At 50.5% G+C, this 14,033-nt stretch overlaps 1 protein-coding gene across 39 annotated transcripts in view; it reads left to right on the top strand.

The window, feature by feature from the left end:
- ZNF618 (zinc finger protein 618) overlaps window positions 1–14,033 on the top strand; it is a 183,524-nt gene that overhangs the window by 36,453 nt on the left and 133,038 nt on the right. For 7 of the 39 annotated variants that reach the window (XM_070594850.1, XM_070594851.1, XM_070594869.1 and 4 more), the window contains exon 1: window positions 5,041–5,430. The exons of 24 other annotated variants lie outside the window; for them this stretch is intronic. In XM_070594850.1, the coding sequence (XP_070450951.1) occupies window positions 5,251–5,430 (180 nt within the window). In that variant the 5' untranslated portion in view covers window positions 5,041–5,250. Of the gene's footprint in view, window positions 1–5,040; window positions 5,431–14,033 lie in introns of those variants that run through there. 8 more of the 39 variants (XM_070594848.1, XM_070594853.1, XM_070594849.1 and 5 more) reach the window with 2 other exon arrangements.

Here is a 14,033-nt window from a genome sequence, read left to right on the forward strand (position 1 = left end):
TGAAAACCCGGGTCTTGTTCTTTAATTTTGTAAGTGTCATTTCTGCCAGGAGATCGTCTGTCCAGCCTCTGCTTGAATCCCTCTAGGGACAGGGAGCTCATTACTATGTTTGGGTTCTCTTTTCTGGTCCCGTTCTGTAGGACTTAATGGTACCCAGCCAGCCCCTGGGCAATCACCATTTATCTCCTAAGCTGGTGACTCCTGTAGCGCCCAAGCCACTGCTGAGCTGGGATACGAGTCAGGAGTCTGGGGTTTGAGGCGCGTTTCTGCCCCTCTGCTGCTGTGTGACCTGAGCAAGGGCACTCTCCCTCTCTGAGTTTGAGGTGCTCTATTTGGGAAAAGAGTAGGTTGGATGTGATGGTCCTTGTACGTAGCACAGTTGTGTGATGCTAAAGGGAGATCAAGGCTTGTCCTGAGCAGGTGGTACCCACAGCCTGGGTTATTCTGGGATGTGGAGAGCCTGTTGGCTCTAGCTTGGAGGTCAGGGACCAGAGGCCCTGTGTGTCTCTGTCCCCCTGCGTCCGGGTGGGGCACTGTTACAGGCCTTGACAACAGGTATGGAGAAAATGCAGGATGAGGCAGGGGAAGGGTCAGGTGGCTCAGGGTCATCGCTCCGTTTGTTGTCCCCCACTCAGCTTCTGATGGACTTCTCCTGAGATTTGGGAAAACTCGGCCATCCCAGGCCCGGTGGACAGCCGTCCAGTGCGCTTGTGGGGCCGTGTGCTTGCTCACTCTGGTTTGGGGAGAGGGGGGATGAGTATGGTGACATGCTTTCCTCTCTGGGGAAAGCCTGGGCTTGCTTAGCGATGAGCAGGAGCTCGGCACAGTGGCAATGTCCCTGCCCTTTCCCCCTGCCGTCCTAGCCCCTGGTGCTTGGGCGAGGGGATGCTCCCATCCCATCCTGTACCCTGCCCCACCCCGTCCCTGCCATCCTAGATGGCTCTCCCATGATTTCCCGCAGCCTCACTTGTTCTCTACTGTCCCTCCTGCCAGGCAGTTGGTGCAGTGGCTTCCCAGACCACAGAAAGAGAGCAGAGTGTGGGTTGAGTCCCCGTCCTGCCCGGCCAGCTCTAATCCACGCCTGCTGTCTGCCCTCCCCTTTGTAACTATTGATTCCTGCCACGTCCGCTCACCACGAGCCAGCTGGGGTGGACTGGCCGCCCGAGCGCCAGTTCAGGGGTTTAGGAGTTCCTGGAAACAGTGACATATTACTGGCCTGATGAGTGTGTCCCTGCCAGCCAGGTGTGTGCAGGAGAAAGCGTGAGTGTGTGAGGTGCCGCACAGGACGTCTTCGTGGGCACCGGGTGAATTTCCTTTCTCTTGGGACTGGCTCCTCAGGGTTGATTTCTCTCCTCACCATTACGTTTTTACTTAAATAATTTGTCCACATACATGCCAGGGAAAAACTTGGTTTCATAGAGTGGTTCATCTGAAACCACTTCTGTCCATCCACCCAACCCTTCCTCCCTGCAGACCTACTGTGCGCAGGGCCCGTCCTGTCCCAGCCCGCGGGGAGCTCCCAGGCTAGCCTGAGAGCTAAGCAGCCCAAATGCTGGGTGCGTTCCAGTTATCGTGGAACTTTCTGCTTTCCAGACAGTGTCTTCTCACAGAATCTGTTTTGTGTAAAACAAAGTTTGTTTTACTTCATTATGAAAAGTAGCAAATGCTCTTTATAGAAAAAGTTGGAAAACACAAAAGTATGAGGAAGAGAGAGAATCACCCCTCGATCTCTATCAGAAGCTCGCACTGTTGACATTTGGATCTTTTTCCCTTGTAATTATTGTTTTTTTCTTTTTTTAACCAATGGGTGCAATAGATGCAGTTTCTCCTCTGCTTGGGAAAAAACCCTCCACATTCTAAAATTAGTGATGCCCAATTTTGTTGGAAACCCTGCGGTTTTGGCTGTATGGTGTTCCCTGAAGTGGCTGTAGCCTAGTTTACCCAGCAATGCCCTGTTTGGGGGATATTCGTCTATTTCTGGATTTTCCCTGTTATAAATGATGCTGTGAAGTGTATCTTGTAAGTGAGTTGGTTTTCATGTCTTGGATTGTTTCCCAGACTTTTTCATCTAGAAGGAATCTCAGTGATCACCCAGACCACTTCCTCTCTGACTCCAGCGTGTGTAAGCATCACCCGGTTCTCGGGGCCTCACCCCAGAGGTTCTGAGTCAGTGGGTGAGGTTGGTGCCCGAGAGGCTGCATTCTGACAAGCTCCCAGGCGGTCCTGATGCTGCCGGTGCATGGACCAACTTTGAGTGGCATGCACCAGCCTCTCCTTTATGGTAAGGCGGGTTCAGGCTAGGGAGACGGGAGAGTAGGTGGTCATTGCCTGGTCCAGCCCAATGGGCAGTCCCGTGCTGGGACACCGACCCCCAACCCTTGCTGCCCTGTCACCTGGGGAACCTGCAGGAGAAGACAGCATTCAGCCACACAAGGGCATCTCCTCCCTGTTCGTGTTATTAGGATGGGATTCTAGCCACCCAGGACAGGCAGATGCCAGGTGTGGACACGTGCTGGTGTTGGGGTACGCGTAGGACTGGGCTAAGAGCTGGCTTAGGGAAGACACTGGCGGAGACTCTGGTGAATTGTCTTAAGTGGCAGCGAGCGACAGCCTCTCTAGGATGCAAAGGGTTAAACAGGCGGCTGGCACAGCCTCCCCGGAGCCAAAGGGGGAACTCAGGAGTAAGTCGTGACTGCCTAATTAATTCAATTAAACTACTTTATAAGCTCCGCTGGTGTCACTAAATTGTTAAAGTCTATTAAAAAATCAGTGGAACGTGATGAGGGTTTGGAGACGTCGCACCACCTTCCTGGAGTTCTTCTCTCGTCCTCCTCCCCCGCCGGGGTGGGGTACCCTGAAGGAGGGACGCACGGGGTCGGAGGCCCTCTCTGCAGCCCCCGCCAACCTGCTGTGTGTGCTGAGCCGTATCCCACGCCCCTTGGGCCTCGGTTTCCCCCTCTGTACAGTTAAATGATGGACTGGCTTTTGAACACCCCTTCAGCACCAGAGTTCGTTAGCCTTTTCTAGTCCCTTCTGGTCAGAGGCAGCTGTTACTGCAGATGCCATCGGGTCTCTGTCCTTCCTTCATGTCACGTTCATCTGGGCAGTTTCCAGGGTGACAGGGCGACCCAAAGGCTGAGGTGGCAGCTCTGAAGAGAGCGGTGTGAGCAGAGTGGGTTTTGCCTGACACCTGTGCCGTTTACCCAGCACCTGTGCCGGGTGAAGGGGGCTGCTGCAGGGTCGCATTCAGGACCCCCCGAAGCTGGGCGTGGTGTCCCCCACTGTGACAGGTGAGGCTGCCAGGTCCCAAGCGACCTGTCCAGGAGTAAGTGGTCGAGTTGAGATTTGAATTCAGAGCGGCCGTGTCTCCAAGACTCAGTGGCTGCCTGCTTTCTTCTGCACATGTATTTAAATAAACCCACATCCCCCAGCCAAACCCTACGGTGTGCAACACTGCAGTCACGGGAAAGCAAACACCAGAAATGTTCTTCCTCTCTAGCCAGTATCCAGACACGAAACCTGAAAGAGAGCGTGACAGCCCTGTCCCTGGAGGTACGTGAGCAAGAGTTGACTGACCCCTCAGGCCTCCTAGAACCAAGATCCTGCAGCTCTGGGCCTGGCTCGTGGTTTATACCTTTGCAGCGGTTTGTGCTAAGAGCAGGCTGGGAGTCGGCAGGAATCGCTCCCTGGTGCTTGGATATTGGGGTGACTGTCTTGTCTTCTCTGTCAGATCAGATCTCAGGTGGTGCTGGTCTCAAGGGAGGGTGCCTGTGGTCCTGGGCTTGAGGGCAGCCTCGGTCACTAATTAATAGCTGTGGCTCTTAGGCAAGGCCCTTCCTCTCTGAATCCTAGAGATTTAGGCTTGCTCCCTCATCCGTGAAAGGTGGCTGCTGCGGAGTATGCCCCCTGGGTAGTCCGAAGGGGGAGGACGAGTTTAGGGCGAGGTAAACCTGTGAAAGGTGTGTACTCTTGTCTTAGAGATTCACAGCAGCCATGGGACCTTTAAAGGCTCTGAAAAGTCCTGCAGTAAAGAAAGATGAACTTTGTTTGCCCGGCCACTCTTTCGCTCTTCAAGCGCGTCTTTTGTTAATGCCCTGCTGGCTAAGGTGAATAGACAGAAACACTTAAATATTACCCTGGCACAGAGCTGCTTTTAAGGAGCTTTCTTCTCTGGTTCTTTTTGTTAGGAGAACACCTTTTCTGTAAATGGGGTGACTAGCCCTTACCAAGGCGGTGTCTGCATCCCGAGTTGGGTTTTCTTAAACCAGAGTCCCTGTGGGTGCTAGGATCCCAGAGGCCTGCCGAGGTCCAGGAGCCGGGCTCTCCAGACCTGGCAGAGAATCCCACTCCCCTTGGGCTTCCCTTTGCGAGCCTCCTCTGTAGAACCAGCTTGTGTGGGGGAGCCCGCCTGCCCCCCCTCACCCCACAAGCCAGAGGCACCCGGGGTGGGGCTTGGAAGTTGCCTAAAACGTGTCCCCCCAGATCCCGGTCATTTGGAGCTGCCCGTTTCCGAATTTGTGAACTGCGCCTGACCTTTTCAAAAGAAGCTTTGCTAAGGAAAAGGCTAGTGTAAACAAGATCTTAGGGGGAAGAACTCTAAGGGGTGTAAGGAATCCGTCTATTTTTAAGCCTTTTGAAAGCTCCTGTTAGAATGTAAACACTATGCTAATTATAAAAACACCTTTTCTGTTCAAACTGGGGTAAACAAGACGGGGGGCTGGGCGGAGAAGGGGAGGAGGGTTTGAACAGAGATGAAGCATTGTGTGGCCACAATAATTGATTTAGTTGCTCATCTTTAAAAATTCAGATTTCCCACTTGTTTGCACAACCTGCATACCCGGGCAGCGGTGCACATATGCTCCCACCGACAACAGTGGGCAGGAACCGGTGGACCTGGCTTGTCTTGCCAGCTCTGGATCCCAGCCTGGTTTTCTTGTGGGTGTTCCCTGCACGGCCCCTGCCCCACTGAAATGTGCACCCTGCGTTTCTGAGAACAGTTTCCCTCCATGTTTGCAGTGCACAGTTAGCATGTAATTGCTCATTTCCTCTCCGTGAACCACAGAGGAAGTCCTCTGCTTTGCTCAGCAAAACTTTCAAAGAGAAACAGTCGGCGTCAACCAGCCATTATTTGTTGAGCATCTATTATACATCGGGCTCTGTGCGAGGTCCGGAGATTTTGTGTTGAGAAACCCGCCTCCCTGCCTCCCCTGAGCTTGCCGCCTGCTGCCACACTGGCCACCGTGGAGTGCCATGGATGCCCCGGCTCACCCAGAGCTGCTGCCCTGCCTGCCCTGGGCTGAATGGGGGCAGGGCGTTCTGACAGGCTGGATGTGGTCCTTGCCCTGCCATTGTCAGGGAGATGAGACAAAGGGCGAGGCGAACTCCCGAGGAGTCCGGCTGTTGGCTCTCTTTGACCTTGAGGATGCTGAGGTATGGGGAGGGGCGGCTCATGGGGGTCAGGGACACCTGCTGTAGGAGCTGCGTGACTTGGTGGTATGGTTAATACTGAGATGAGCTGAGGGGAAAGGGGAGGCCATTCCAGGCTCTGATGAAGAGGGAGCAAGATTGTCATTAGTGGGGGCTTTATGTGCAAGTGGTATTTCAAAATGCTTAAAAATATCATCTGAGGGAGGCTGCAGACAGCAGGTGGTCAACTTAAGAGAGAGTATTTGGGGAGCGGTGGGACCAAAGGGGTGTGGGGGGGAGGAGGAGGAAGAAGAGAAAGAGAGATGGATGGACAGCCACTGGGACAGACGGATACTAAGTGTCTTTGTGGAGGACCCTGAAAACTGGGTGGAGAATTTTGCTAACCAAGGAACCGAATATGACCAGGCCAAGCCCCATGAGGGCACAGTCCGTGTCTGTCTTACTCTTCACTGTGTCCTTAGTTCCCACCAAGGGCCTGACGTAGTAGATGCTTATTAAATATTTGTTGAGTGAATGAATGAAAGTACTTAGTTGGTGTTTATCACATGTATCTTTACAGCAGCCCTGAGAGGAGATAGCATCATCGCCTTGTACTGATGAAGATGGGCCATTCTTGGGGGTGCGGTGTGTGTGTGTGTTATTGTGGCGTTAGAGGGAAGCACTGGGACACCAGAAAGCTTTTTTTGTAGCAGCACCATGAAATATTGATCAATTTGATTCCATTGTATGACCCTGGGACAATTTTACTAGCAGAAAATATGACCGTGTTATATGGCTGCAATAAAAAAATCACAGCCGTGAGGGCAGGCCCAGAAAGCGAAGCGAGCTGACGTCGTAGCAGGACTGGCGATTCCGCATCTTTTTGCTGGTGTCAGTTGGCCGTTTGTTTCATCGTGGTCCCCGTGTTGAGCTCGCTGGCAGATAGGTTAACAGGTCCCAGCAGAAAATTTATACAAGAAAAGCTTAACACCGAATTCAGTGTGTGATTCTCTTGTAGTTAGGAGATGCGCACTGTCCTTTAGTTGTAGATGGAAAGTGTACCGGTCTAGCCTGGACGCCCTCCCATGGGAAGGTTTTGAAACAGGGACAAGATCTGACGAGCAGGTGTTGCAGCATCTCACTAGACGTGCGCCTAACTGGAGACTGTGAATCGTGCAGGGGCAGGTGCCCCGGGGCAAACATGGCTAGGAGGTGAGAACGGATGTTTTCTTGGTCCCTCAGAGCCAGAGCATCTTGCCCGGCTGACTCTGCTTGTTGTGTTGCAAGGTGTGTGTCTTTCCTGCAATGTGGCCCCTTACTGCAGGCCAGCATCTTCATCTGGTGCTCACCTGGAAGCATTGCTCTGTCTAGAGGACAGACTGGCTGTTGGATTTCTAGAAAAATGGGAAGACGATCTCCAGCATGGTGCTTTCCTAAGGAGTAGCTCATTGGAAGTTTAAAGCGTAAGATTCCAGGTTTATGTACTGGCTTTAGGACTTAATCTCGCCGAAGAGGTGACTCTGCTGTGCAGACCAGGTAGCTGATCTGGCAACTTGTTCAAGAGGAACTGGGGCATAGGGAGGGGGTTTTGGGGTGGCCAACTCCCCTGGAAGCAGGGATGGAGCTGAGAGATTGCCCTGGCTCACTATGGCCTTGTTTTTATTCTGTCTCACCAGGCACTGCAACCTCAGGGCCTTTGCACTTGCTGTTCCTCTACCCAGAATCTATTCCCTTGTTATTTTTTTGGCTCATTCCCTCACTTTGATCTGTTCTTCTCAGCAGGCCTTCTCTGACCATGCTATTTAAAATTATGCCCTCCCACCATCCCATCCTCCTTTTTTTGCTCCATTTTTCTCCATAGTACTATTACCATCTAATAGTATATATTTTACTTTTTTCCTTAAAAAAAATTATACTTCCTTTCTATCAACTGCCCCTTTCGCCTTTCACAAGAAGGTAAACTTTGTGAGGACAGGGCTTACAAAAATTGTTTTTAAAGTTTCAATTTTGAAAGAATTTCAGACATAAAAATTTGCAGAAATGATACAAAGAGTTTCCCTTCACCCGACATCCTCAGATGTTAACACCTTATATAACCGTTATATAACGCGCCAATTGTACTAGGAAATTAGTATTACTACAGGAAATTAATAGAACTGCGGTACTATGAACTAATCTACAGACTTTATTCAGATTTCACCAGTGGTTCCACTAATGGCCTTTTTCTGGCCCAGGATCCAATCCGGGGTCCCCCACTGCATTCAGTCGTCATGTCTCCTTAGTCTCCCCCGGTCTGGGACAGATCTTGGCCCTTGTCTGGATTTCGTGCCCTGGATCTCTTTGAAGAGTCCTGACTGGTTATTTCGTAGACGGCACCTCGGGGTTTGTGGGACGTGCTGCATCCCTGGTTCAAGTTATGCATTTCTGGCAGTAGGTCCCCGGAAGTGATGCTGTCCCCTTCTCCGTGCGCCAGAGCAGGGGGTACGGGCTGTTGATGCCCCTTATTGCTGGTGATAGGGACTTTGGACACTTAAGGTGGCGTTTGTCGGGTTTCCACTCTTACCCTTTGCATTGAGAAGTATTTTGTGGGGAGGTACTTCGCGACTCTGCAGATAACTTATTTCTCATCATACTCTCTGTGCACTAATTTTAGCATCCACTGCTGCTTCTTGCCTACAACAGTTATTACCGTGGTGTTTGCCAAATAGTGATTTCCGCTTCCATCATCCCTTCTGCATTTATTAATTGGAATTCTACTGGAGAACGAGCTCTCCTTTCTCCCCCATTTATTTATTTATTCACTTACGTCTTTACATCAGTTTAGACTCTTGGCTGTTTTTTTTTTTTTCATGAGCTATAATCCATTACTATCGTTATTCTGTTGCTTGAATTATTCCAGATTTGGCCAGTGGCAGCCCCTTCAGGCAGCTTCCTCTGTTCTTTGGACAAGTCCCCATCATTCTCTGAGAACTGACTTCCACTCTGCAGGGCGTCCCAGGGTTGTCTTGTGCTGGCCCTGCCCCAGCCCTGGAACCAGCCCGGAGTCCGCGAAGGAGGGCCAGGGTTTTGTCCGTATCCCTCATTTTATTATTCTCCTGCTGTTCCCAGTGTCTGGCACAGAGAAGGCTCACAGCAAATAACTTTTGCATGAATGAATGAGGGACTGAATCCGAGAAAGGGAGATTCCGTAGGCCAGGTTGCAGAAGCTGCAGTTTCTACATTGGCTAGCCTCCTCCTGGTGAACCTGAATTAGTGATCTCCCTGTTTTTTGTTTTTTCTTGTTTCCTCTCCTCGTGTGCATTAGGGGCTCGACAGGCCCCGTTTGGGCCCTTTCAGCCTCTTCTCAGCACCGCACAGTCTGAAAAGGAGCCTAGGGCATCCCCGATCCTGTAGCTCAGGAAGAGCCAAGAGCGTGGAGAGCAGCCAAGGGGAGCTGGCTAGCTGCAGAGTTAGCCGGCGCTGGCAGAGCCCGGACCTGCTCACTGTTACTGACTTGAACACCAGCCGTGGCGGGCAAGATGCTCCGGCGGCTGATGGCGGAGGTCCTGGGGCCCCCGTTGGCATGTCTGTGGCTGATGGCTGCCGAGAGCCACTTCTGGTCTCCTGAGACGCACAGGCCTCGCTTGAATATTTTATGATTTTTTTTTTTTATGAAAGATTAGAACTCAGTCACATTGGCTTTGGAAAAGCCTGTGATAATCAGATTTTTATTTATGAGTTGAATTGTGTGTGCGGGCGTGCCCCTGAAGAGGAAAACTGGCTGCCAGGCTTTCTTGCCATCCATGCTGGCACACTTTTCTGCCAGGAGCAGACTTGGCGAGTGGGAGCCTTTTCATAGTCAAGAGAGGCCTGGCTGGCTCCTAGGTTGCCGTTGCTTGTGTCCTCTGAGCGTGGCGCTGGCCTCGTTGCAAGGTGGAACCTCCTCCGCGAGGAGTTCAGGATGCCAGGACCGCCTTGATTCAGCAGTTCAGACTTGCAGAGCATCTGCATTCTCGCTGATTCTGCATGGTGGTCCTGGGAAGCGGCCAGGCGAGGATGGTTTGTCCCAATTTGCAGATGGAGAAACTGAGGCCCAGAAAAAGGGAAGTCACTGCCTCTGCGTAGTGCCGAGGGGTCTGGAAATCATGAAAATTTAAAAAACTGTCACAGACCTGATGAGCTGCAGAGGATACCTGAACCCCGGCTGCTGAGCCCTCAGGGCTCTCCGGGGTTGGGGGCAGCAGCAAAGGTTTATGTGTCTGAGGAAGAAGTCGGGGGAGCGGGAGGAAGAATTCCATTTACTTGGGAGGGAGAGGGCGCTGTGAGCTTGCCTTGAGCCTGTTTGTTGAGCCCTTCCCGTGTGAAACTTACTGGGGCGAGGCCAACAGGTGTCGGAAGACCACCTCTCAAGGATGACGAGCCTTCTGTGGTCCCTGGTTAGGGATGCTGGACGCCTGTTTGGTCACCTGCGGATGTAGCCATCAGCCAAGTGAAGCGTTCGCCCAGCCTGGGATGCCCCCGGCTCAGCATTCAGCGTATCCACCGCCTCCAGGGTACAGGTGGCGCAGAGTCGAGAAGGGTCCCATTCTCTTTTCATCCTTATCCATCCATCTGAGAATTGTTTGTTGAGGGCCTTCAGTGTGCCAGGCTCTGTTCTAGGCACTGGGTTGGACCAGGCAGCAGGCCCCCGCCCTGTGGGCTGCCCAGATGAACAGCCAGTTCAACAACATGTAGAACATCGTATGTGTTTCCTATGACGTACATCATATGTATTTCATCCTCGGGACGACTCTGAAGTAGGTGCCGTTGTCCTCCCCGTTTTACTGATGAGGAAAGTGAGGCTCAGAAAGTTAGTCTGCTGATGGGCAGCAGAGCCAGGTGGGAGCCCATGTGCTTGACTCCGTAGCAAGGGAGGGCACTGCCGCCTTTTAGCCGTCAGTCCACGGCAGAGCTGGGCGAAGCCTCCCCATGACCCCAGCCTCCCTGTCCTCTTGCGATCTGAGAGAGCAAGGATGCTAAGGGCCTGCAGCCAGGGTCCCATCCTGTCCGGACCAGGCAGGGGCCTGATGCCTGGTAGGAGCTGGGGAGCACCTGGATAGGAGCTGAGGAGCACGTAGAGCCCTGGGCTGGGCCTAGGGTTCCCCTGCGGCTCCTGGCTCCAGAGTGGAGAATCTCCACCGGAAGAGCTCCCAGCCTGGCTCCTCCTGGGTTCCCACTCCCGGGTTCTCCTCCCTCAGGCCTTTGTTGTACCTGCATGCTCCTGACGGGCCTCGCTCCACCAGTTGCTGTGGCGATGCAGAGGTCACCTCCGTGGTCCCTGAGAACTCTGCCTGGAGAAGCTCTTGGTGTGGAGTTCCTTGGAGGCTGGGAGGCCCCTTAGCTGTGACTTGTGAGTGTGTGGATGTTGGGGGATCCTTCTGGGTGCAGCCCATGCTAGGGGCTGTGCCAGGAGAAGGTGCTCTCGGAAGCTTCTGTGAGAGAGAAGGAGACCTTGATCTTTTCACTTGTTGTCGGAGTCTCCATTTACTTGCCTGTAAAATGGGGATAAATGAGCTCCCGTCACAGGGTGGTCATGAGGATTACGAGAAATACCGGATATGAAGGGCCGAGCCCAGTGCCTGGCCCACAGGAAAGAGCCGCAGTGATGACCGCTTGTACTCACATTGATGGCACTGAGCCGTGGACGTCTCTGGTTGCCACGTGGCTAGTTTTGCTTAGCCATACTTTTGGATTCCACCTGGCTGAGGGCGCAGGCGCTACCGGGGTGGCCCGTTTCACGGGCGGAAGTCAGTTGTGTGGTGATTAGGAGTTGTGTGAGGGGTTTCCCTTGCTAACGTGCAAACTCCGTGAGGGCAGGGACAGTGGCTCTCCAGTGGGCGGTCCTGGCTCAGAACCTGGCCCAGATCAGTCCCTCAGTTCCTTTGCCATTTTTAAAAGTGATTTGAACATAAAGCTTCATTGATCATGAAGCTTTAGCATCTGTCATACTAAGGTTGGAATCCTGAGTCCTGTTTCTTCCCCTTAATAGCTGGGTGACGGTAGGTCGGTTCCTTCCCCTCTCTGGTCTGTTTCCTCATCTGTCAAATCGATCAGTGTCATGCACCCGGAGTCTGCTCTGAGGCCTGAGATCCAGAGAATTACTCCAGAATTTTCTGGAGTCGCAAAACACCCACATCTGAAGGAGAAACCCCCAGAGGCCAAAGGAGTCAGGAGTCTCCGAGCTCAGAACTGGTGAGCTGGGAACCGCTGTGGGCTCCCCTGAGGAGAAGAGAAGGAAACAGCGCGTGGCTGGAAGGCGGCAAGGAGGAGCAGCTTCTGCCTTCTCTTAGCGGACACAGAACTTTCTGAACTTCTCACCAGCCTGAAAAGTGTCCTGCCCGTCCCATCCTTTTTTGGCCTACTCCTTGCATAAAATTTAGGCCAAAGCTTTTTACAAAGCCAAAAGTGCCTTCTCTGAAGTGATTCATCACTGCTGATGTCCCTTTGTATAAACCTGCCCTTTCTTATGTTGTGTTTTCTTGCCTTTTTTTTTGCTTCTATTATTTTTATTATCCGACGTAATACATGTTCACTATTGAACAGTTAGGAAGTCCAGACGAGCAAAAAAGGAATAAAAAACAAATTCATTCGTGACCTTCCCACTCAGAGATAGTCAGTCTGGGTGTTGCTGTTTGGTGTGTGGATATTTTGATGTACGTATTCAGTAGACATACGGCTTGTACATCACTCGAAAGCTTGTTTGTTTACGAAGTGTTTACTGAGTGTCTACTGTGTGCACAGTGCTAGGGAGAAATCAGGGACCGAAAAATAGATATCGTTCCTCCAGGAAGGAATTTGTGTAGACAAAAGGAAAGGAAGAAATTGCAGTGGAAATGGGAGCGAGGAAAGGCCTGAACTTGACAGCGAAGGTTCCCACGGGCTGGGAGAGTTTTGACCTGACTCAGGGGTGGTTGGGCATGAAATGGGCTGGATGAGGCAGAGGGAAGAGTAGCTGACAGCTGCGAGGAGTGCTGACACATGCCGCCCAGAGAAAGTGGTCATGGCTGGTGTCTCTGTGCTGGGGAACAAGGACAGGCCTGAGTGCGGTTTTCTTGCACGTGGATGTCCAATTTTTCTAGCATCATTTGCTGAAAAGGCTATCCTTTCTCCGTTGAATTGCCTTTTTCAAGGATCAGTTGACTGTATTCACGTTGGTCTTTTTCTGAGCTCTTAATTCGTTCCATTGACCTATTTGTTTACTCTGCTGCCAACACCATGGTCTTGATTACCGTAGCTTTATGGTAAATCTCAAGGTCAGGTAGTATAACCTTTCTGACTTTGTTCTTCTTCAATATTTTGCTGGCCATTCTGGGTCTTTTGACTTCCCATATATACTTTAGCATCAGTTTGTTGATACCCATGGAATAACTTGCCGAAATTTTGACTGGGATTGTGTTCATTCTGTAGATCAAATTGGCAAGAATTGACATCTTAACGATATTGTCTTCCTTCCGTGAATATGGAATATCTTTTCATTTATTTAGATCTTCTTTAATTCCTTTCATTAGAGTTTTGTAGTTTTCTTCATATAGCCTGCACATATTTGGTTAGATTTATACCTAAGTAATTCTTTTTTTTTTTTTGGTGCTGATAGAAGTGGTATTGTGTTTTTAATTTCAAATTCCAATTATTCATTGTTAGTATATAGGAAAGCAATTGACTTTTTTATATTAACCTTGTATCCTGCACCCTTCCAATAGTCACTACTTAGTTCCAGTTTTTAAAAAATCGATTCTTTGGGATTCTCTACATAGACAGTCATGTTATCTGTGAATAAAGGCAGTTTCATTTCTTCCTTCCCGATCTATATAGCTTTTATTTCCTTGTCTTGTCGTATTGCGTTAGCTAGGACTTCCAAGGCAGTGTCGAATAGGAGTGGTGAGAAGGGCATGTCCTTGCCTTGTTCCCGATCTTAGGCGGAAGGCATCTGGCTTGTCACCTTAAGTATGATGTTAGCTGTAGGTTTTTCTGTACATGTTCTTGATCAACTTGAGAAAGTTCCCATCTATTCCTGGATTTTTAGAGTTTTCATCATGAATGGGTGTTGAGTCTTGTCAAATGCGTATCTGTTGATATGATACTGTGATTTTTCTTCTTTATCCTATTGGTTTGATGTATCATATGAATTAATTTTCGAACGTTGAGCCAGCCTTGCATGCCTGGAATAAATCCCATTTGGTCATGGTGTACACTTCTTTTTATACATTATTGGATTCTGTTTGCTAATATTTTGTTGATGATTTATGCCTCAATGTTCAGGAGAGAGAATGGTTTGTGGTTTTCCTTTCTCATAGCATCTTTATCTGGTTTTGGTGTGAGAGTAATGCTGGTCTCATGTAACAAGTGACAAGCGTCCCATCTGCTTCTGTTTCCTGAAAGAGATTGTAGAGGATTGATGTCATTTCATCCTTTAGCGTTTGTTAGGATTCACCACCAAAACCATCGGGGCCTGGTGCTTTCTCTTTTGAAAGGTTATTAATTATTGATTCAGTTTCTTTTATAAATGTAGGCATATTTAGATTATCTGTTTCTCCTTGTGTGAGTTTTGGTAGACTGCATCTTTCAAGGAGTTGGTCCGTTTCATCAAAGTTATCGCATTTGTTGGCAGA

The sequence above is a fragment of the Equus przewalskii genome, chromosome 26 (genome assembly GCF_037783145.1).
Source record: "Equus przewalskii isolate Varuska chromosome 26, EquPr2, whole genome shotgun sequence".
Taxonomy (NCBI): domain Eukaryota; kingdom Metazoa; phylum Chordata; class Mammalia; order Perissodactyla; family Equidae; genus Equus; species Equus przewalskii.